We start from the raw sequence: 24,395 nt of genomic DNA on the forward strand, positions 1-24,395 counted from the left end.
CTATCTTTTAAAATAATTTTTAAAGTATGTTCTAAAAAAATGTTTAATGTCAATATGTAGAATTCATCAACAAGATTCATCCTTTTATTCATTCATTCATTCATTCATTCAACAGCAAGTATTTGCTATTTGCTAAGCATAAGTCTGTGTGGTGGAAAAACAGTGTCCTCCAGAGCTCTCAGTACTGCAGAGTGGAGCAGAGGGAAATAGTAACAGATAAACAGGGAGGAGTATTTAGCAATTTCAAACGGGGGCAAGTTCTAGGAAGGAAAAGTGCAGAGGATGTCACACATGACTCACTGCAATCTAATTTCTGCCCCACACACAATTGAAGGAGACCTCACTAATGTCCCAATAAAGGCATTTAAGCTTTAACCTAAAGTCAATAGGATTTTTTTGTCTTTAGGTTAAGTTGATTAGGGTATAACTGGCATACAATAAAGTTCAAGCTTTTTTTTTTTTTTTAAGAGAGAGAGAACACAAGCAGGGGAGAAGGGCAGAGGAAGAGAGACAGAGAGAATCTTAACCAGGCTCCACACTCAGCGAGGAACCCAACATGAAGCTCGACCCCACAACCCTGGGATCATGACCTGAGCTGAAATCAAGACTCTGACACTTAACCAACTGAGCTACCCAGACACCCCTATTTCAGCCTTTTTAGTATAGTTTTATAAGTTTTGAAAACACATAAAGTCATGTAACCACTACCAATGATCAAAATATAAAAGTTTCACCACTCCCAAAATATTCCCTCATACCCTGCTGTAATCAACCTCTTCCTTCAAACACCAACTCCTGGCAACCATTGCTCGATTTTCTATCCCTATAGTTTTGGCTTTTCCAGAATGTTATATACATGCCATTATATAGTATGTAACCTTTCACGTCTGGCTCCTTTCACGTATAATAAAGCATTTAAGATGCAGTCATGTTGTTCTGTCTATCAGTAGTCCATTCCTTTAAATTTCCAGTATTTCTGATATTCCATTGTATGGATGTACCACAGTTTGTTGATTCATTTTCCAGTTGAGGGACACTTGGATTGTTTCTAGTTTTGGGCAATTATGAATACCACCAGTAGAAACATTCACATACAGTTTTTCATGTATACATCTCTTTTTATTTCTCCTACATAAATACCTAAAAGTGGGATTACTAGTATGGTAACTGCATATTGAACTTTATAAGATATTGACAAACTGTTTCCAAAGTAGGCATGCCATTTTTCATTCAGATGGCAATGTTTTAGTTATTGCATACCCTTGCCAGTACTTGATATTACCAATTTATTTCCTTATGTTAATCATTCTAATAGGTATGCAGTAGTATCTCATTGTGGTTTTAATTTGCATTTCTATAATGATTAATGACATGAAGGATGTTTTCATGTGCTTATTTGCCATCCATGTATCTTCTTTGGTGAAGTGTCTGTTAAAATATTTAGCTTACTTTTTAATTGGATTGTTTGGCTTCTTATTGTTTCGTTTTTGAGAATCCTTTGTATATTCTGAATAGAAGTCCTTTGTCAGCTACATAATTTAAAAAAGAAGGAGGGGTGCCTGGATGGCTCAGTTGGTTAAGCATCTGACTCTTGATTTGGGCTCAGGTCATGATCTCATGTTCATGAGATCAAGCCCCATATTGGGCTCTACACTGACAATGTGGAGCCTGCTTGTAATTCCCTCTCTGTCTCTCTCTCTCTGCCTCTCCCTCACTCTCTCTCTCTCTCTCTCTCTCTCAAAATAAATAAATAAACTTTAAAAATATGTATTAAAAAATAAAAAAGAAGGAAAATTTGCAAATATTTTCTTCCAGTCTATAGCTTACCTGTCCATTCTCTTAATAGTGTCCACAGAGCAAAACTTTTCATTTTTATGAAGTCTTATTTATCAGTTTTTCCTTTATGGATCATGCTTTTAGTGTTATAGCTAAGAACTCTTTACCTAACACAGGTCACAAAGATTTTCTCTTATGTTTTCTTCCACAACTATTGTATTTTAGACTTTATATTTTGCTCCATGGTCTATTTTTAATTAATTTTAAATTTTTTAATGTTTATTTATTTTTGATAGAGAGAGAGAGACAGAGTGTGAGTGGGGGAGGGGCAGAAAGAGGGAAACACAGAATCCAAAGCAAACTCCAGGCTCTAAGCTGTCATCACAGACCCTGATGCAGGGCTTGAACCCACAAACCACAAGGTCATGACCTGAGATGAAGTCAGACACTTAAGTGACTGAGCCACCCAGGTGCCCCTTGAATTAAGCTTAATACGATATCACATATGGGTGAGATTTTATTTTGGTTTGTTTTTTGATGTGGATGTGTGACTGTTCCACTGAAGTCTCCATTGAAATGTCTTTGTGCCTTTATTTAAAATCATTGACTATATATGCATCAGTCTATTCCAGACCTATTCTTCCCACTGACCTTTATATCTATCCTTTTGCCAATGCCACACTATCCTGATTACTGTAACTTTATAGTAAGTCTTAAAATCAGGTAGTGTATGAATTCTCCACTAAATACCTAGTGCTATTTATTTAACTTCTTTTTAAAACAGTTCTGGAAAAAAAACTGTTATGGATATTTTACTTTCTTTTATTTTCCATATAAATCTTAGAATCAGCTTGTCAATTTTACAAAATAAGTGGCTAGAATTTTGATTGGCATTGTGTTGAATGTATAGATCAGCTTGGGGAGAACTGACATCTTAACAATACTGAGTCTTCCAGTCCATGAACACAGCATATCTCTCAATTTATTTAGGTCTTCGATTTCTCTCATTGGTGTTTCATAGCTTTTAGCATACAGAAATCATACACATTTTGTTAAATTTATATCTAAGTCTTTCATGGTCTTTTGGTGCTATTGTAAATGGTACTTTTTAATTTAAATTTCCAAATGTTGGGTTACAGCCAAGATGGCGGAAGAGCATGGAAGTTTTTTGTGTGTCTCCCATCTGTGAAGTACAGCCAGACCAACACTAAACCATCCTACATGCCTAGAAAACTGATTGGAGGATTAACACAATAATCTGCACAACCTGAACCACAGAATTCATCAGGTATGTCGTGTGGAGAGGTGAACTTAGGGAGAGAGAAGCCGGCAGCAGGCAGGGAGCCACCTTTGTGGGTGGAGAGAGGATGGAGACTGGGGCAGAGGAGAATATGGGAAAAGCACCCCTCCCCAAAAGCAGCTGGAGAGAAAGTGGAAAATTGGAAACAGCCACAGGGACTAAACTAAAAAGGGAGAAAGGAGAAAGGAGAAAGGAAAGGGTTTAAATTCCATTAAGACTGTAAACAAGAGGAGCACAAACTCTGAAACTCTGCAGCTCAATACCTGGTGGTGCTCTGGTGGGAAGGGCGAATCACCAGAAACAGAGTGGGATCCAGGAGGCTCTTGGGCCATATAGGAAAAGCGGTTCCACTGCTGGAAGGACATTTGGTGGAGAGTGTTGAAACCACCTGGTCCCAGCAGACCCCAGAAAATGGCTACATTTGCTGGTGCTGGAACAAGGTCGTTAAGAGTGAAGCCTGCTGCCAGATGTGTGTTGTAATTTTCCATAATCCCTGAAAAGTTTCTGCTACACTATCTCGTGAACTTTTTCTTGGGCAGGCTGGTACCTGGCTGCAGTCTTGGGACACCATCAGTAGCAGGTCCTAGGTGCTAGGCATTCCTAGGTGCAGCCAGCATTTGACTATTGCTCAGTAAGACCCTCCCACAGAGGGGCAGAGCAGGTCAAAGCCTCAGCCCTTCAGAAGTAAGGGGCCGGGGAAAACAGCTGCATCTGAGACAAAACTCGGGAAAGAGGTACTGCCTGGGGCTTGGTCACAGGCAGTGAAGAAGCGGGGAGTGGATGAAAGCTGAAGACAGAGGATGGTGTGCGATTGCTGATCAGAGAGAACAGAGTTCCCATACTAGAGACTGGGTAGCTGGGTTATGCCATTTTCACTGCTCCCACGCATGAGCATACGCACCTACCAATGCTGCAACAATCCACCCCAGTAGGCTAGCAGCGCCATCTAATGGAGAATGGAGATGTTACACTGAGTCCCGCCCAACTGGGCCAACCTCACTCTTCAAGAACACAAGTCTCACCGCCTGCTTAGTTTATGGACTATAAAGCGCTACATGGTCTAATTTATAGGGGAAAACAAAGTAATATCAGTCCTATTTCAATCTGTTAGTAGGTCCATCTGTTCAATTTTCTTTCTTTTTCTTTGTTTTTTCTCTTTTACACTATTCTTTTTCTTGAATAAAGAGAAAAAAATTCATTTTTATTTTCAATTTCTATTAAAAATATTTTTCTTTAATTTTTTACTATATTTTTGTTTTTATGTAAGTTTTCTCAAATTCTATTTTACTTCCATCATTTTATTTTAGTCTACTACAGTGTACTCACTTTTTCAAATTTTCAAATGATTTTTTTTCTCTTTTTTCTTTTTTGTTTCTTTTCTTTTTCTTGAATACATAAAGAGAAAATTTCATTTTCATTTTTACTTCTTATTAAAAATGTTTTTGTTTAATTTTTTCCTACTATATTCTTTACTTTTGTGTAAATTTTTTCAAATTCCATTTTACTCCCATCATCTCATTTTAGCATACTTCACTGTATTCATTTTTTCAAATTCTCAAACGATTTCCTTCCCCCTCGCTTTTTTTCTCTAATCTGTCAAACCACTGTCAACACCCAGACCAAAACACACCTAGGATCTAGCATCATTTATTAGATTTGTGTGTGTGTGTGTTTTAATTTTTTAATTTTAATATTTTTAACTTTAATTTTTTTATTTTAATTTTTCTACCTCATTAATTCATTTTCTCCGTTCAAAATGACAAAATGAAGGATTTCACCCCAAAAGAAAGAGCATGAAGAAACAACAGCCAGGGATTTAACCAACACAGATACAAGCAAAATGTCTGAACTAGAATTTACAATCACGATAATAAGAATACTAGATGGAGTCAAAAATAGATTAGAATCCCTTTCTGTGGAGATAAAATGAGTAAAAAAAAATAGAATGAAATTAAAAATGCTATAACTGAGCTGCAATCATGGATGGATGCAGTGACGCCAAGGATGGATGAGGCAGAACAGAGAACAAGCGATACAGAAGACAAACTTACAGAGAATAATGAAGTAGAAAAAAAGAAGGAGATTAAGGCAGAAGAGTATGATTTAAGAATTAGAGAAATCAGTGACTCATTAAAAAGTAACAACATCAGAATCATAGGGGTCTTAGAAGAGGAAGAGAAAGAAAAGCGGTAGAAGGGTTATGTGAGCAAATAATAGCAGAAAACTTTCCTAACCTGGGGAAAGACACAGACATCAAAATCCAGGAAGCACAGAGGACCCTCATTAGATTCAACAAAAACCAACCATCAAAAAGTATATCATAGTCAAATTCACAAAATACTCAGGCAAGGAGAGAATCATGAAAGCATCAAGGGAAAAAAAAGTCCCTAACCTACAAGGGAAACAGATCAGGTTTGCAGCAGACCTATCCACAGAAACTTGGCAGGCCAGAAAGGAGTGGCAGGATATATTCAATGTGTTGAATCAGAAAAACATGCAGCCAAGAATTCTTTATCCAGCAAGGCTGTCATTCAAAATAGAAGGAGAGATAAAAAGTTCCCCAGACAAACAAAAATTAAAGGAGATTGTAACCACTAAACCAGCCCTGCAAGAAATTTTAAGGGGGACACTCTGAGGGGAGAAAAGCTGGAAAAAAAAAAAACATAGATAGATGATGATAGATAGATAGATAGATAGATAGAGAAATAAATAAATAAATAAATAAATACCAAAAGCAACAAAGTTTAGAAAGGACCAGAAAACACCACCAGAAACTCCAACTCTACAAGCATCATAATGGCAATAAATTCATATATTTCAGTACTCATTCTAAACGTCAATGGACTCAATGCTCCAATCAAACAACATAGGGTAACAGAATGGATAATAAAACAAGATCCATCTATATGCTGTTTCCAAGAGACCCACTTTAGACCTAAAGACACCTTCAGATTGAAAATAAGGGGATGGAGAACCAGCTATCATGCTAATGGTCAACAAAAAAAGCCAGAGTAGCCATACTTATATCAGACAATCTAGAATCTGCATCTAGAGATGCAGAAGGATATTATATCATAATCAAGGGGTCTATCCACCAAGAACACCTAACAATTGTAAACATTTATGTGCCAAATGTGGAGGCACCCAAATATATAAATCAATGAATCACAAACATAAAGAAACTCATCAATAGTAATACCATAATAGTAGGAGACTTCAACACCCCACTCATAGCAATGGACAGATCATGTAATCAAAAAATCAACAAGGAAACAATGGCTTTGAATGACACACTGGACCAGACGGACTTAACAGATATATTCAGAACATTTCTTCCCAAAGCAGTAGAATATACATTCTGCTCCAGTGCACTTGGAACTTTCTCCAGAATAGACCATATACTGGGACACAAATCAGCCCTAAGTAACTACAAAAAGATTGAGATCATACCGTGCGTATTTTCAGACCACAATGCTATGAAACTTGAAATCAACCACAAGAAAAAATTTGGAAAGGTAACAAATACTTGGAGACTGAAGAACATCCTACTAAAGAATGAATGGGCTAACCAAGAAGTTAAAGAGGAAATTAAACAGTATATGGAAGTCAATGAAAATGATGACACCACCACCCAAAATATCTGGGACGCAGCAAGGTGGTCATATGAGGAAAGTATATAGCAATCCAGGCCTTCCTAAAGAAGGAAGAAAGATCTCAGATACACAACCTAACCTTACGCCTTAAGGAGCTGGAAAATGAACAGCAAATAAAACCCCAAAACAGCAGAAGACAGGCAATAATAAAGATTAGAGCAGAAATTAATGCTATCAAAACCAAAAAAAACAGTAGAACAGATCAGTGAAACCAGAAGCTGGTTCTTTGAAAGAATTAACAAAATTGATAAGCCACTAACCAGTTTGATCAAAAAGAAAAAGGAAAGGACCCAAATAAATAAAATCAAGAATGAAAGAGGAGAGATCACAACCAACACAGCAGAAATAAAAACAATAATAAGAGAATATTATGAGCAATTATATGCCAATAAAATGGGCAATCTGGAAGAAATGGACAAATTCCTAGAAACATATACACTACCGAAACTGAAACAGTAAGAAATAGAAAATTTGAACAGACCCATAACCAGTAAGGAAATCGAATTAGTAATCAAAAACTTGCCAAAAAACAAGAGTCCAGGGCCAGATGGCTTTCCAGGGGAATTCTACCAAACATTTAAGAAAGAATTAACACCTATTCTCTTGAAGCTCTTCCAAAAAATAGAAACAGAAGGAAAACTTCCAAACTCTTTCTATGAAGTCAGAATTACTTTGATTCCAAAACCAGACAGACACCCCACTACAAAGAACTATAGACCAATTTCCCTGATGAACATGGATGCAAAAATCCTCAACAAGGTATTCACCACCCAGATACAACAATACATTTAAAAAATATGTTCACCACGACCAAGTGGGATTTATACCTGGGATGCAGGGCTGGTTCGATATCCACAAAACAATTAATGTGATTCATCACATCAATAAAAGAAAGGACAAAAACCATATGATACTCTGAATAGATGAAGAGAAAGCTTTTAACAAAATACAGCATCCTTTCTTGATAAAACCCCTCAAGAAAGCAGGGATAGAAGGAGCATACCTCAAGATCATAAAAGCCATATATGAACAACCCAACGTTAATATCATCCTCAATGGGGAAAAACTGAGAACTTTCCCCTCAAGGTCAGGAACAAGACAGGGATGTCCACTCTCACCACTGTTATTCAACATAGTATTGGAAGTCTCAGCCTCTGCAATCAGAAAACACAAAGAAATAAAAGTCATCCAAATCAGCCAGGAGGAGGTCAAACATCCACTCTTTGCAGATGACATGATACTCTATATGGAAAACCCAAAAGATTCCACCAAAAAACTGCTAGAACTGATTCATGAATTCATCAAAGTTGCAGGATATAAAATCAATGCACAGAAATTGGTTGCATTCCTATACACCAACAATGAAGCAACAGAAAGAGAAATCAAGGAATCGATCCCATTTACAGTTGCACAAAAAACCATAAAATACCTAGGAATAAATCTAACCAAAGAGGTGAAAAATCTATACACTGAAAGAAAGCTTATGAAAGAAATTGAAGAAGACACAAAGAAATGGAAAAGGATTCCATGCTCCTGCATACGAAGAACAAATATTGTTAAAATGTCGATACTACCCAAAGCAATCTACATATTCAAGGCAATCCCTATCAAAATAATACCAGCATTCTTCACAGAGCTAGAACAAATAATCCTAAAATTTGTATGGAACCAGAAAAGACCCCAAATAGTCAAAGCAATCTTGAAAAAGACATACAAAGCAGGAGGCATCACAATCCCAGACTTCAAGCTATACTACAAAGCTGTAATCATCAAGACAGTATGGTACTGGCACAAGAACGGACACTCAGATCAATGGAACAGAATAGAGAACCCACAAATTGACCCACAAACGTATGGCCAACTAATCTCTGACAAAGCGGGAAAGAATATCCAAGGGAATAAAGACAGTCTCTTCAACAAGTGGGGCTGGGAAAACTGGACAGTGACATGCAGAAAAATAAACCTGGACCACTTTCTTACACCATACACAAAAATAAACTCAAAATGGATGAAAGACCTCAATGTAAGATAGGAAGCCATCAAAATCCTCGAGGATAAATCAGGCAAAAACCTCTTTGATCTTGGCTGCAGCAACTTCTTACTCAACACGTCTCTGGATGCAAGGGAAACAAAAGCAAAAATGAACTACTGGGACCTTATCAAAATCAAAATCTTCTGCACAGCGAAGGAAACAATCAGAAAAACTAAAAGGCAACTGACAGAATGGGAGAAGATATTTGCAAACGACATATCAGATAAAGGGTTAGTATCCAAAATCTACAAAGAACTTATCAAACTCAACACCCAAAAAACAAATATCCAGTGAAGAAATGGGCAAAAGACATGAATAGACACTTCTCCAAAGAAGACATCCAGATGGCCAACCGACACATGAAAAAATGCTCAACATCACTCATCATCAAGGAAATAGAAATCAAAACCACAATGAGATACCAACTTACACCTGTCAGAATGGCTAACATTAACAACTCAGGCAACAACAGATGTTGGCGAGGATGCGGAGAAAAAGGATCTCTTTTGCATTGTTGGTGGGAATGCAAGCTGGTGCAGCCACTCTAAAAATCAGTATGGAAGTTCCTCAAAAAGCTAAAAATAGAACTACCCTATGACCCAGCAATTTCACTACTAGGCATTTATCCAAGGGATACAGGTGTGCTGTTTCGAAGGGACACATGAATCCCCATGTTTATAGCAGTACTATCAACAATAGCCAAAGTATGGAAAGAGCCCAATGTCCATCGATGGATAAATGGATAAAGAAGATGTGGTATATATGTACAATGGAGTATATATGTACAATGGAGCATCAAAAAGAATGAAATCTTGCCATTTGCAACTACGTGGATGGAACTGGAGGGTATTACGCTAAGTGAAATTAGTCAGAGAAAGACAAAAATCATATGACTTCATTCATATGAGGACTTTAAGAGACAAAACAGATGAACATAAGAGAAGGGAAACAAAAATAATATAAAAACAGGGAGGGAGACAAAACAGAAGAGACTCATAAATATGGAGAACAAACTGAGGGTTGCTGGAGGGGTTGTGGGAGGGGGAATGGGCTAAATGGGTAAGAGGCACTAATGAATCTACTCCTGAAATCATTGTTGCACTATATGCAAACTAATTTGGATGTAAATTTTAAAAAATAAAAAATATAACAAGTTAATAAAAATAAAAAATAAATTTCCAAATGTTCATTGGTAGTATAGAAATGCAAGTGATTTTTATATATTCATCTTGTAACCTAAGAACTTACTGAAATAGCTTATTTTTTAATATGAAATTTATTGTCAAATTGGTTTCCATACAACACCCAGTGCTCATCCCAAAAAGTGCCCTCCTCACTACCCATCACCCACCCTCCCCTCCCTCCCACCCTCCATCAACCCTCAGTTCTCAGTTTTTAAGAGTCTCTTATGTTTTGGCTCTCTCCCTAACCTCTTTTTTTTTTTTTCTTCCCTTCCCCCATGGACTTCTGGTAAGATTCTCAGGATCCACGTAAGAATGAAAACATATGGTATTTGTCTTTCTCTGTATGACTTAATGAAATATCTTATTAATTATAGGAGCTTTTTTTGTAGATTCTTTAGGATTTTCCATGCAACATGTAATCCGCAAATAAGACAGTTTTATTTTTTTCCTTTCCACTCTGTATGCTTTTTTTCCCCCTTTTTCTTGTCTTGTTGCACTGGTTACATCTGTCAGTACAAGGCTGAATAGGAGTGGTAAAAGTGAATATTCTTTTCTTTTCTTTTCTTTTCTTTTCTTTTCTTTTCTTTCTTTATTCATTTACTTACTTATGAAGGTGAATATTCTTATTTCCAATTTTAGGGGGGAAAAGTTCTCTTTTATTTTTTAGTGTGATGCTCGCTGTACTTTTTTTTACAAAACTCAAAAAATGTTAGTTCTTAGTTTGCTGAGAACTAAACATCATGAGTGAATGTTGTATTTTGTCAAATTCTTTTTCTGTATCTATTAAGATTTTTTTTTCTTCTTTAGTCTGCTGTTATGGTAAATTTCATTGATTGCTCTTTTTCTCAGAATAGCTTTTTTTAATTGAGATAAAATTTACATAACATAAAATTCACCATTTAAAATTTAGTTGTTTTTAGTTCATAAACTATGTTGTGTAACCATCAGCACTAATTCCAGAACATTTCCATCACTCCAGAAAGAAACCCTTTCTGTTAGCATCAACTCCAATTCCCTCTTTCCTCTTTTCCCTGGCAACGATTAATCTACTTTCTAGCTCTATGAATTTGTCTAAGTCAGACACTTCAGATGGATGAAATCATACAATATGTAGCCTTTTGTGACAGGTTATTTTCACTTACCATAAAATTTTCAAGGTTTACCCATGTAGCATGTGTCAACACTTCATTCTTGTTATAACTAAATAGTATTTCATTGTATAGATGTACCACGTTTTGTTTACCTCTTCAAAAGTTGATGAACATTTAGATTTTTTTCACCTTTTGACTATTATGAATAATGTTGCTATGAACACTCGTGTTTTTATTTGAACATTTATTTTTGTTTGGGGGGAAGGTATATATCTAATCTAGGAGGGGAATTTCTGGGTCACGTAGTAAACCTATATTTAACTTTTTGGGGAACTGCCAAACTGTATTCCAAAAAGATTCTATTATTTTACATTCCCACCAGCAGTACATGAGGGCTCCCATTTCCCCACATCCTCACCAATATTTGTTATTTTTTATTTTTTTAAATAGTCATTCTAGTGATATCTCTATTGTGGTTTTGATTTGTCTTTCACTAAAAACTAATAATGTTGAACATCTTTTCATGTGCCTATTGGCCATTTGTATATATCCTCTTTAGAGAAATGTTTGTTCAAATCTTATACCCATTTTTAAATTACATGTTTTGTCTCTTTATTGTTGAGCTGTAAGAGTTCTTTATATATTCTAAATACCAGATCTTTATCAGATATATGGTTTATAAATAGTTTCTTCCATCCTTTTCATTTTCTTGATAGTGTCCTTTGATGCTCAAAAGTTTTCAATCTGATGAAGCCAAATTTATCTATTTTTTCTTTGGTTTATTGTTCTTGTGGTGTTATATCTAAGAAACCACTGCCAAATCTAAAATTACAAAAATTTACCTATGAGTCCTTCTAAGAAGTTTATAGCTTTAGTTCTTACATTTAGCTCTTTGATCTATTTTGAATTAATTTTTGTATATTTTGAGGTAGGTGATATCCAGTTATCCCAACACCATTTGTTGAAAAGATTATTGTTCCTTATTGAATGAACTTGGTACCTTTGTCAAAAATCAATTGATTATAGATGTATAGGTTTATTTCTGGGCCCCTCGTCCTATTCCATTGACCTGTAGGTCTATCTTTACACTGGTACCACACTGTCTTGATTATTGTAGATTGGTAGCAGGTTTTGACATTGGAAATTCTTCTTTTTCAAATATTTTGACTATTCTGGGTCCCTAGCATTTCCATGTGAACTTTATAATCAGCTTGTCCATTTCTGGAACATTATTGAACAAGCCCTGCATTCATGGGATTAACTACACTTGATTGTGATGCATTATCATTTTTATAGATTTAAATTTTTATTAAATATTGGTCTGCAGTCAACAAAGTGTTTTAAACTGAAGATTGATATCAACAGTTTCTCATTTAGAAAGTTCACCCTCCCTCTATGGATTAAAGAGAGGAAACATAAGACTTTGGGAGACCCACAGGAACCTAAAGCTAGGTCCACGGAAATGATGGCATGGACCAGGCTGATTTCATTAGAAATGGAGGGAGTGATAGATTTGACATTAATCTAGTTCTTCCCAGTGTTTTCACCCACACTCCCCAAACCCCAATACACACACTCTGAACTGTGTCTCGTGCTCTCTCCTTCCTTTGGCCCTCTTCTTTCCACATTCTTCATTTCTCTAGTTCTTCCACATCAATTGTCACTTTCTCTAGGAAACTTTCCTTAACATCCTTGTGTGGATATCCCTCCCATTTACTCTCATAACACTCAGACTGTCCCAGTTTAGTATTCATCATCCTTGATTCTAATTTGCATGTGTAATACCTGTGTATGATAAAAGAGTTGACCATCCAGCCTTCTCCATGTAATTCTGGACCACACACACTTAAAACAGAGAAGTAGCATCACATTCACACTTGACTTCCTAGAATTCCCCTATGTATTCTCCCCCACCCTACCCCTTATATGTGTCAGGCACTGATACCTATGTTTTATGTGTTAATAAAAACTATGAAAAGACCATATGAAGAATTTGACTATGGCAAAGAATTATGACAAGCTGTTCAGGTATCAGAGCAATCAGGTATCCACATATGATGCATTAATTGCAGACCAAAGTAAGCCAGTGATAAAAATGAAAGGAATACACACAGAACTACAGACACACGAGTGCAACTCTATTTCAGGAATTTTCAAGGATAATTTGAACTAGAAACTTTTGTGTCTCACACCACATATGATGCCACACATAAGACGCAATCACACTGCTTTTTCAGGGTGATATTCAAAATATTGAACTGCTAGGGGCACCAGAGTGACTCAGTGGGTTAAGGGTCCTACTTCGGCTCAGGTCACGATCTCATGGTTCATGAGTTTAAGCCCCACATCAGGCTCTGTGCTGACAGTGCAGATCCTGGAGCCTGCTTCAGATTCTATGTCTCCCTCTCTCTCTCTGCCCCTCCCCTGCTCACACTCTGTCTCTCTCTCCTTTTCAAAAATAAATAAACATTTTAAAAAATCAAAATATTGAACTGCTAGGATTGCTCAGGCTCTGACTATGGGCTTAGATGAAGTAGGTCCAAAAGCTCCCCTGAGATGCCCTGTCTGACCTCATAGTTGTTGAATCATGGGGAAGTTCAAAGAATAATGAGGAAGAGACCAGAGTGCAAGGGAGGGGGAAGAAAGCATTAATCTAAGGAAAGCGTCTATTGATTGACAGATATGGAATTATTTCCATGTACTAATAACTAATATGGCTATACTGGTTGTGTACTGGTTAAATACCAGCTCTTTGCACAGGGAGACTCACAGAAAGCTTTGCACAAGTCAAGTGTCATTATTTATTGTAGTTAGAAAAGTGAAAACACAACATTCTCAAATACAAAGCTTATTCTTGTGACTGTCCAGCTCAAAGCCCTCTGAAAGCTCCTTTACAAAACTCTGATACACATGGCACCTGGTGATGCCCGTACTGGAATGTCAAGCCCCCAGGATGCCTCTGTTTGCACATTTATGCTCCACATACTCTGCACTTACCTGGCTACCCTTGATAACAGTGTTGGCCTCCCAGGTACCAGCATTCTCTCTAAACATCACCACCAGGCCAGTGTGCTGATATCGAGGTGCCCCAAGAACCAGATTTTGCACCCTGCTCCTCCATATGACTTCGGCAGCATAACCTGAAGATGGTGATCTGAGAGGATAAGTGCTTTCCTTCACAGACTCAGCCCCCCTCTAGGAAACCTATCCTTAGAGTAGGGGCACTGCAGTAGCCCCATGCTTAGTAGGTTGGGATAACTGGACCCTGCACTATATCCCCCTTTTTTAACATAACTAAAATGAAATTTTGAAATTTCTGTCTTTAAATTTATTCCAAGGGCCTTTGAAAGATCCAGTGATGTCTATGCTAGTTGAGGTATGCCCTATCAAGACCCCTTCTTAGAGTTACCCTGCCATCTCCACTTACCCAAGTAAGCATCATTCATGTCTGAATCTACCCTGGTTGTGTTGATGAAGGTGAATTTGTCCTTTGACCCATACAGAAAAGCTCCACCAGCCCAGTCAAAGCTTCCCACAGCACCTAGCAAGAGATCATTCTGGGAAAGAAGGTAGAACAAGATTGAGCAACATACAGCTTCAGTGCAATCTCTATCAAAATTTCAATGGCATTTTTCATGGAAATAGAACAAAAATCCTAAATTTGTATGGAACCACAAAAGACCCCAAATAGCCAAAGCAATTCTGAGAAAGAAGAACAAAGCTGGAGGCATCATGTTTTCTGATTTCAAACTATATTGCAAAATTATAGTAATCAAAACAGTATCGTATTGGCATAAATACAAACATATAGATAAATACAGCAGAATACATAGACAGCCCAGAAATAAACCCATACATATACGGTCAATTAATTTACAACAAAAGATTCAGGAATATGCAATGGGGAAAAGACAGTCTCTCAATAAATGGGATTGGGAAAAGTGAAAAGTCTCATGCAAAAGAATGAAACTGAACCACTATCTCACATCACTTACAAAAATCAATTCAAAATGGACCATAAGACCGTAAACCATAACACTCCAAGAATAAAACTGGTGGTAAGCAACTTTACATTGATCATGGCAAGGATTTTTTGGGGTTTGACACCAAAAGCAAAGGAAACAAAAACAAAAATAAACAAATAAGACTACATCAAGCTAAAAAGCTTCTGCACAACAAAAGAAACCATCAACAAAGTGAAAAGGTAACCTACAGAATTGGAGAAAATATTTGTGCATCATATCTCTGGTAAGGGGTTGATATACACAAAATATATAAAGAACTCCTACAACTCAATAGCAAAAAATTTCTAATTAAAAATGGGCAGAGGATCTGAATAGACATTTTTCCAAAGAAGATATACAGATGGCCAAGAAGTACATGAAACAGTGCTCAACATCATCAGGGAAATGCAAATCAAAACCACAATGAGATGTCACCTCACACCTGTTAGAATGACTGTCATGAAAAAGAAAAGAAAGAAATGAAGGAAATGAAAACACTAACTCAAAAAGATATCTGCACCCCATGTTCACTGAAGCATTATTTACAATAACCAAGACATGGAAATAATCTAAGTGTCCACTGAAGCACAGATAAAGAAAATGTTATATATAATACAATGGAATATTAACCAGCCATAAAAAAAAAAGGAAATACTGCCATTTGTAACATGTATGGACCTTGAGGGCATTATGCTAAGCAAAACAAGTCAGAGAAAGACAAATATGGTATGATCTCACTTATATATGGAATCTAAAACAAAACAAAAACTGAACTCATAGATGCAGAGAACAGATTGGTGGTAGCCAAAGGCAATTTGTTGGGAAGGTAGGCAAAATGGGTGATGGTGGTCAAAAGGTACAAATTTCCAGTTATAAAATAAATAAGTCTGGGGTATAATGTACACCCTGGTAAGTATAGTTAATAACACTGTATTGATATTTGAAAGTTGCTAAGAATATAAATCTTAAAGTTTTCATTACAAGAAAAATAAATTTTTTACCTAAATGTGTGATGGATATTAATCAGACTTATTGTGTTGATCATTTCACAATACATGCATACATCAAATCGTTATGTTGTATATCTAAAGATAATACCATATGTCCACTATATCTCATTTAAAAAAAAAAAAGTCTGATAAGGAAAAGAAAAGGGACCACTGCTCCCCATCAAAGACATGCCTCCCAACAAGTACCCATTGCAGATAAAAGCACCCAAACCCTTGCACCTCTTCTCCCCCTTCTTCTTGCCCCATCACAATTTAATAAAGGACCACTTACAGAGGTGATGGCAGCACTGAAGCCTTCCTGAGACATCTCATGTTCAAAGGAGCTGGTACTTCCTGTCTGAGTACCTGTGAGGAGGAGCACTTTCTACATTAAAGAAAGCAGAAGAGCTGAGAACTCAAATGTTATGTTGACCAAACAAAAAGAGAGTCATATGGGAGCTATGTTGCACTAGAAAGCATGTACTCCTTTTAAAGAGAAGGTGGCAATTTGGCCCCACCTTCTTTTTGCCAAGTAGGAATGCAGTCTAACCTTCCAACTTTTCAAGAAAAACCATAAATCCAGATTGTGTATGAACCTTTCCCTAATTTTTGAATTAATTTATTCAATAAACATTTATTGAGAACTCTCTATGTACCAGGCACTATTCTAGACACTGGAAATACAGCAGTGAATCAAACAGACAAATGTTGGTTAGCATATCTAAATTTTTTGAAAAATACTATCTGAGATTTGGCTCCCCTATCCTCCAATTTTTCAGCCTATAGCCAAGGCTTACAAAGTAAAGATAAAGTCTAGATTCTTTGATTTCAAAGGAAATGACCAAGTGAGGCCAGAGTTGCTGGGAACTAGAGGAAATGGAGAAAGAGTTAATGCTGAGAGGATATCAAAGGTTAAGAGGTTCTAGCTACTAAAGAGGAAATGTATGTTTGGAGATAAGGAGCTGCCTCTGGAGCTGCTACAGGAATATAGAACCTTAGCTTACCCTCAATTGCAAAGATCTTTTCCTGAAGCTGGTTTTGAATGGTCTTCAGAGCTTCAAAGTTATTCACCCGGAACACATGATCACGAGGAGGCTTTGATGCAATGGTATTAAGCTCTTCACGAGTTTTTGGACTGTTGAAAGCAGCTCCCACCTGTTATCAAGGAATAGAGGCCAAATAAGACATCATCTGGGGGTATCAGTCTCATCCAGCAAAGAAAATTCTGTGGGAAAAGAATCTGAAACAATATCTGTCAGATGAAGAAATGCACCAGAATAGGGACAGGGCTACCAAGTATAGTAGGGCAGTTTATGCACTGCACAGAACATTCTGTCAAGGGAGAAATTAGCTTTTGGTCCCTTTGTTGTGCTATGCCTCCTGGTATGGAGCTGACCTCTCCCCAGAGTAAAGGGAGTCTTTTTCTCTATATGAAGGAGTTTCCTACTTGCCAACCCATGTACCCATGATGATACCTTTTTCTATGTCATACAAGGTACTGTGGTAGTTTGATTACACTGATGATCCCCAACTCTATACCTCTTCCTATATCCAAGCCCTTTCCCCCAAAACTTTGCTGTATCCTCCTATTTACAGCAGAGCAATCTGCCCTGCTTGTTGTCTCTGGGTCCGGCTATGTGTCTCGCTTCACCCAATGGATATTATCATACATGATTCAGACAGATGCTTTAAAAAAAAAAGTGCTTGAAACATTTACACTTGCTCTTTTTTTATTTTTTTTAATGTTTATTTATTTTTGAGAGACAGAGAGAGACAGAGCATGAGCAGGGGAGGGGTGGAGAGAGAGAGGGAGACACAGAATCTGAAGCAGGCTCCAGTCTGTGAGCTGTCAGCACAGAGCCTGACATGGGGCTCGAACTCACGGACCGTGAGATCATGACCTGAGCCGAAGTCGGACGCTTAACCGACTGATCCACCCAGGCGCCCTAAAAAAAGTTTTTTTTTAAATAAAGGACTGAATTCTGGTGCGCATGGGTGGCTCAGTCAGTTGAGCATCCGACTTTGGCTCAAGTCATGATCTCACAGCCCATGAGTTTGAGCCCTGCATCAGGCTCTGTGCTGACAGCTCAGAGCCTAAAGCCTGCTTTAGATTCTATGTCTCCCTCTCTCTCTCTTTCTCTCTCCCTCTCAAAAATAAAAATAAATTGTTAAAAAAATTAAAGGACTGAAATCTGAGATAATTTGTTGTACTGCATCATTGTAACAATAATTAACTGATACAGGCTCATGTGGGCTAGCAGTGACCTTGCCCCACCTTGGTTTAACTGATATTTACAAATTGAAGGGAGGGTGTATCCAAGTAGAAGCATCAGGCCACAGAAGCTCAGGCCAGAGAGCCACATTTCCTACCCCAATGACATAGCGAATGATCCCCTCTTTGTCTGCTTCAGGAATGACATCCTTGTACTCCAAGGGATCGCCAAACTTTTCTCCATCCGTGATGACTACTAGGATCTTAAAGGCTTTCTCCCGGGCTCCACTACTGCTCTGAAACAATTCTCTTCTGTCCAGGGAAGAGGAAAGAAAAGTCAAATGTGAATAGAGATAGTCTTAATGCTAAGGAGGAAGCATCAGCAGTCACTGGTTCCGATGTAGCTAGGAGGGGTTTGGGCTCCCTTGGAATGAACACTGAGATGTGGCTGCCCCATGACCTGGAAAGGCAACAGGAGAAGGTAGAAGAGTGGAAGGAAAAGAAATCTTCACTGCATTTATATACTTTTGCATATATTGATTTTTTTAAACTATTTTAAATTAAAACAAAATTTTTAAGCTTAATTGGGCCCTCACAAACTTTTCCTGGTTTGATGCAACGGGTCTCTAGCTCACCTTCCTATACTTTTGTCCCATTCCCCACCCTCACCTCTATACACGTACACACACACACACACACACACACACACACACACACACCAGAGTGAACTTTCCAAAACAAGATGTGGTGACATCTCCCCACTGCTTAAAACCTTCAGTGGATCCCCACTGGCTTTTCAGTTGCCTTAAGGGACCTGACCTCAACTAATCTCTGTGGCCACCCTCTAGCTTTACCCTCACGTCTCCCCTTCACTCCTACCTTTACTCACAACTTATATTTCATGAACATACAATGCAGAGTCCCTCCTCCACACCTTTACTCATGCTGTTCCCTCCACCATAAATACCCTTTACCCCATCCCTGTCTGAACAACTGCCTTCATTCTTCAAATCCCAACTAAAAAATATCACTTCCTCCTTCCATCCTAAGCAAAGAACTTACACTACTTTGCGGATTCCTGTGGCAGTGTGTGTCCGCCCACGCAACTGGTTTATTGGCCTCACCAGCAATGATGGGTTAGGGTTTTTCTTGAATTGATTAAAGGTGAAATGAGTCTGGAATTCTTCAGAGTACTGCATTAAAGAAAACTGGGAACAGGCATCTGGTATTACCCTGGAGAAAGTGTCCCTCCTCACACTTACCCACCTCCTAGGAAATGTTACATAAATCTTGAAACACTCAAGCCTCCAAATCCCTCCAAATTCTACACTGCCCCCAATTCTTCTGTCACACCAGGACAGAGATCCGCCACCAGCTCCCACCTCTAAATACTAGAACTCAACCAGAGATGACAGGTAGGTTTCATCTCCCATGCCAACCCTTATCAATTAGTCAGAGCTGCCTGCTTTACAGAGGGCTGGAAGAATGCTGAGGCTGCATCCAGAAAGAGCAGGAAAGAGGATCATGAAAGAAAACATGATCAACTGGCAATTTTGCAATAGAAGTAAAAGAGAAAAGTGGCAGACTGGTTGCCATGGATTTGCCAGCTTTATATGAACTATTTCCTAACCAACCCATTTGCCCTCACCAAGGTTTTGGATTTCTTGAATTGACCCATCACAGTTGAGACAAAATCCTTCATCTTCTGAAAGTCACTCTGAACGATGCTACCAGAACCATCAATCAAGAAGGCAATATCACTGTCTTGCCGAGGGCACTCTTGGGAAACAGGAGAAAAAGCATGAACTGATTAAGTATTAGAGACTGGGATTAATTCTTTTCCATGTCAACCCTCTACTAAGCAGTGAAAAAAAAAAGTAAACAATATGCAACCCATGCTCCAAGCTTAATAAAAACATGGACACAGTCTCAAGATGGCAGTCACCATGAGGAAGGCATCTGTAGAATATGTCAATGTTACTTTTGAATAACAACAAAAAATAAACAATTTTTCAAGGAATGCAAGTAGAATCACAGAGATGAAGGAAGAAATACAAGTGAAAAAGAAACAACAAAATTTAGAAGATGCTTGCACTGTTGGTGGGAATGCAAACTGGTGCAGCCACTCTGGAAAACAGTGTGGAGGTTCTTCAAAAAATTAAAAATAGAACTACCCTATGACCCAGCAATAGCACTGCTAGGAATTTACCCAAGGGATACAGGAGTGCTGATGCATAGGGGCACATGTACCCCAATGTTTATAGCAGCACGTTCAACAATAGCTAAATTATGAAAAGAGCCTAAATGTCCATCAACCAATGAATAGATAAAGAAATTGTGGTTTATATACACAATGGAATACTATGTGACAATGAGAAAGAATGAAATATGGCCCTTTGTAGCAACGTGGATGGAACTGGAGAGTGTTATGCTAAGTGAAATAAGCCATACAGAGATAGACAGATACCATATGTTTTCACTCTTATGTGGATTCTGAGAAACTTAACAGAAACCCATGGGGGAGGGGAAGGAAAAAAAAAAAGAGGTTAGAGTGGGAGAGAGCCAAAGCATAAGAGACTCTTAAAAACTGAGAACCAACTGAGGGTTGATGGGGGAGGGAGGGGAGGGTGGGTGATGGGTATAGAGGAGGGCACCTTTTGGGATGAGCACTGGGTGTTGTATGGAAACCAATTTGACAATAAATTTCATATATTGAAAAAAAAAATAAAAAAATAAAAAAGAAAAGAAAAGTATTGAATCCTGAGAGTGAAAACAGAAGAGAGAAATGTGAGGGTGAGAGCTGAAGCCACAGAACTGGATGTGATTGGGCAGGAAGAACAAATGGACAAGAATAGAAGCTATAACCTGGTACCCCCTATGCATGCAAAGAAGGCAGAGGAAGACTGCCTGGAGCTGAAGCTTAACAGAAGCCCTTGGCAGGGGGAGAAGCAAAGACAGAAGAGAGAAGGGGAGGGGAGGAGAAGGCAGGAGACGGGAGGAGAAGGAAGGGAAGGGGAGGGGGAGGGGAGGGGAAGGGGAGGGAGGGCAGAGGAAGGGAGAGGAGAGGAAGGAGGGGAGGTGGAGGGAGGGGAAGGGAGAGGAGAGGAGGAGGGGAAGGGAGGAGAAGGGAGAAATCTAGAGCCAAGTTGTTTTGGGAAAGAAGAGATGATCTGTAAGTCACATCAGAAAAGTCAGTAAATATGAGGGCAGAAAAGAGATTTGGCATTTAGGGAGTCATAAGTGCCATTTGCAAGAGGAAGATTTATATGATGGTTGAGCAGAAGCCAGATGTCAGAGGGTGAAGAATGGTGATATGGGGGAAATGGAAACAAGGAGAGAGAGCCCTTTCAAGAAGTGTGGTGGTGAAGGTAAGGAGAAATGGCAGAAGATATAGAGGAGATCAAGGAGAGGGAAGGGTATTTTTAGTGCTATTAATTTTGGTGGTTGATTGATTTTAAGATATGGATAAGCATGAGCATGTTTACATTCAAAAGAGGGGTAGAAATTTAAGCTCCTAGAGAGAATGAAAGATTTAGGATGTGGATTTCAAGTTGGTGAGGTGAGAGAGCCTCAAAAGCCCAGAGAAAAGAGTGATTCATGGAAAGGTGGAGAGACAGGTCTTTCTCTAAAACCAAGGGTGATACCATTGCAAAATTTGAACAAGGAGAAGGGGTAAGTGGAGGGAGTTCATCCCTGGCAACTTTGATTTTCTTTGTGAAGAAGGAAGGTTATCTTTTGAGAGTAAAGTACAAAGGAGCAGAGCTTGAGAGAAAAAAAAAACTTACAAAAGGAAGACATATCTGCCCTTGTTTCCAGAACCAACTTGAAGACAAGAAAAAGAAGGCCAAGCAGCTGAAGAAATAAGTGGCAAAAAGTAGTTTAGAAAAAAAAGATTCAGTCAGTCACTCACTCTTTCAGTCAACAAATGCTTGGGGAACAAGAATGTGGTAGGTAGCCACTAAGGTGGTCCCCAAGATTCTCACCTCATGGAAATAACACCCTTGCATAGTCCCTTCTCTTGAGTGTGAGCTAGACTTTTTGACTCACTTCAAAGAAATATAAAATTACAGAAGTAATGTGTTTTTACTTCTGAGATTAGATTATGAAACTACTGTGTTTTCTTCCCTGGGTGTTTTCTCTCCCTCTTGCTCTCCTAATCCCTTGTTTACTCATTCTGGAGGAAGCCAGCTGCTCTGTGGGGAGCAGTTATGAGATTATTTATAGGGAAGCCCATGTGACAAACAACTGAGAGAAGCCTCCAGCAACAGCCAGTGAAAACAGAGGCCTTCAGTTCAACAATCTTGTAAATGAGCTTGGATTTTCAAGCTTTTCTCAGTCAAGCATTCAGATGAGACCACAGCTCCAGTTTAACAAGTTAGCTTCAATCTCACAAAAAAAAAAAAAAAAAACCCTAAGGCAGAGCTACCCAGCTAAGTCATACCCAGATTCCTGATCCATAGAAACTGTAATATAATTAACATTTATTGTTTTTAGCTACTAAGTTCAGGGGCAATTTGTTAAGCAGCAATAGATATGAGAGTATAGAACAATGAACAAGCTGGACAGTAGTATCCTTGCTATCATGAAGCCTGCATTCCAGAAGAAAGGACATAAAATAAACAAGTAAAATATGTACATACAAGTATGAAAATGGTAAAGTAGGACAATGTGGTAGGGAGTGATGATGGAAAAGATTAGAAGATCCACTCAGAAAAGGCCTCTTTGAAGAAGTGACATTTGAGCTGAGTTGACAATAATGGGTTGCCAGGTAAGATCTGAGGGAAGAGCATTCCAGGCTGAAGGAATAGTGAGTGCAATAGTGAGTGCATGTACAGACATGAACAACTTGGTGTTGTTCTTGAAGAAAGACAGCCAGAGTGGCTGGAGCACAGTGGCTGAGGTAGAATGGATGGGAGAAAAGTTGAAGAAGCCATACCATTCGGAGCTTCAAAGGCTATGATTAGGAGACTTAGGCACGTATTCTAAGGACAATGGTTGGGACATCATCTCACAAAGATGAGTGGGCATATGAGGACTTTCCTTATTTATATTTATATTTATATTTATATTTATATTTATATTTATATTATTTATATTTATATTATTTATATTTATATTTATGTATCAGGACTTTTCTTAAAGTGCAAAATCCTAGCATCAACTCCTACCATCTCTGTTGGAACCTAGTTGCCTCCCACTTCTGCACCTAGATCCCTAAGTCACCCCTCAGGCTGTGAATAGTCCCCATCCCAGTCCTGCCCTTATGCTCACACTGCCCATCTGTATTCTTTGCCGAAGTCCACCTACCTCTGAGGCTCTCTGGGAAACTCTGGGGCTGCTGCCGTAGGTTGGATCCAAACAGGAAGCATAAGCCATTCACATAGGTGTTCTCCTTACAAGTTTGGTGCACAGTGGGACCACAGGCCTGGGGGAAGGTTGCATGTGGGAGGGGCTGTTCCTGCTTCCTGTCCTTTTACCTCAGCATCACCACCCTCCACGACCCCAGCCCCAGCAGCCATAAGCCCCTAACTCCTTCTTTCAGAACAATCCCATGACCCAGGACAACTCACCAGCAGTCGAAAAGGGTTGGTGGCAAATGCCAGAGACAGGCCCAGAGACATGTTCACAGCCTCCAGGGGGACTGAGGAGACATATATATATACATGGTCACCTTCAGGGGCATAAAATGGGCTATGTGAAGGTCAACAGAGGTCACTTTAACCTGGGAGACATGCAGACTAAACAGATCAAGGTGAACCTAAGTCACAGGAAAGGAACATGAAGGGGGTGCCTGAAAGTATCTGAGGTAGAGTCTGCATACAGCACAGAGACTGATGAACTGGATGCCTGAGCCCCCAACTACAGACACTCAGAACAAAAGGAATGCCTGGCAAGTTCAGGTGTACACACAGGTGGAAGCCTAGCCCTGGATCCCAGGGAGGGGCAGTGACTCACCCTCCAGGGAGATAGGCTCACACTTGCCCGTGCTGTAGTCACACTGGTAGAGGCCACCTGTTTTGTTGGCAGCCTTTATCTCCTGGGGGGCTCCAACCACCAACCTGGGGGGAGAGTTAGGAAAAGATCACTACAGGGACAAGAGAAAACCATGGCATGTGGGAAAGAAGGAGACCATGAAAGTTCTGCCACTCAAAGG

At 38.8% G+C, this 24,395-nt stretch overlaps 1 protein-coding gene across 5 annotated transcripts in view; it reads right to left on the reverse strand.

The window, feature by feature from the left end:
• LOC122209447 (integrin alpha-M-like) overlaps positions 1-24,395 on the reverse strand; it is a 43,657-nt gene that overhangs the window by 13,993 nt on the left and 5,269 nt on the right. For 4 of the 5 annotated variants that reach the window (XM_042921288.1, XM_042921287.1, XM_042921286.1 and 1 more), the window contains exons 3-12: positions 24,197-24,300; positions 23,812-23,882; positions 23,549-23,666; positions 19,890-20,020; positions 19,304-19,449; positions 18,400-18,553; positions 17,034-17,184; positions 16,322-16,395; positions 14,464-14,593; positions 14,034-14,176 (exon numbers count right to left, since the gene is read on the reverse strand). In XM_042921288.1, the coding sequence (XP_042777222.1) occupies positions 14,034-14,176; positions 14,464-14,593; positions 16,322-16,395; positions 17,034-17,184; positions 18,400-18,553; positions 19,304-19,449; positions 19,890-20,020; positions 23,549-23,666; positions 23,812-23,882; positions 24,197-24,300 (1,222 nt within the window). The remainder of the gene's footprint in view (positions 1-14,033; positions 14,177-14,463; positions 14,594-16,321; positions 16,396-17,033; positions 17,185-18,399; positions 18,554-19,303; positions 19,450-19,889; positions 20,021-23,548; positions 23,667-23,811; positions 23,883-24,196; positions 24,301-24,395) is intronic. The other variant, XM_042921289.1, reaches the window with a different exon arrangement.

The sequence above is a fragment of the Panthera leo genome, chromosome E3 (assembly GCF_018350215.1).
Source record: "Panthera leo isolate Ple1 chromosome E3, P.leo_Ple1_pat1.1, whole genome shotgun sequence".
Taxonomy (NCBI): Eukaryota; Metazoa; Chordata; class Mammalia; order Carnivora; family Felidae; genus Panthera; species Panthera leo.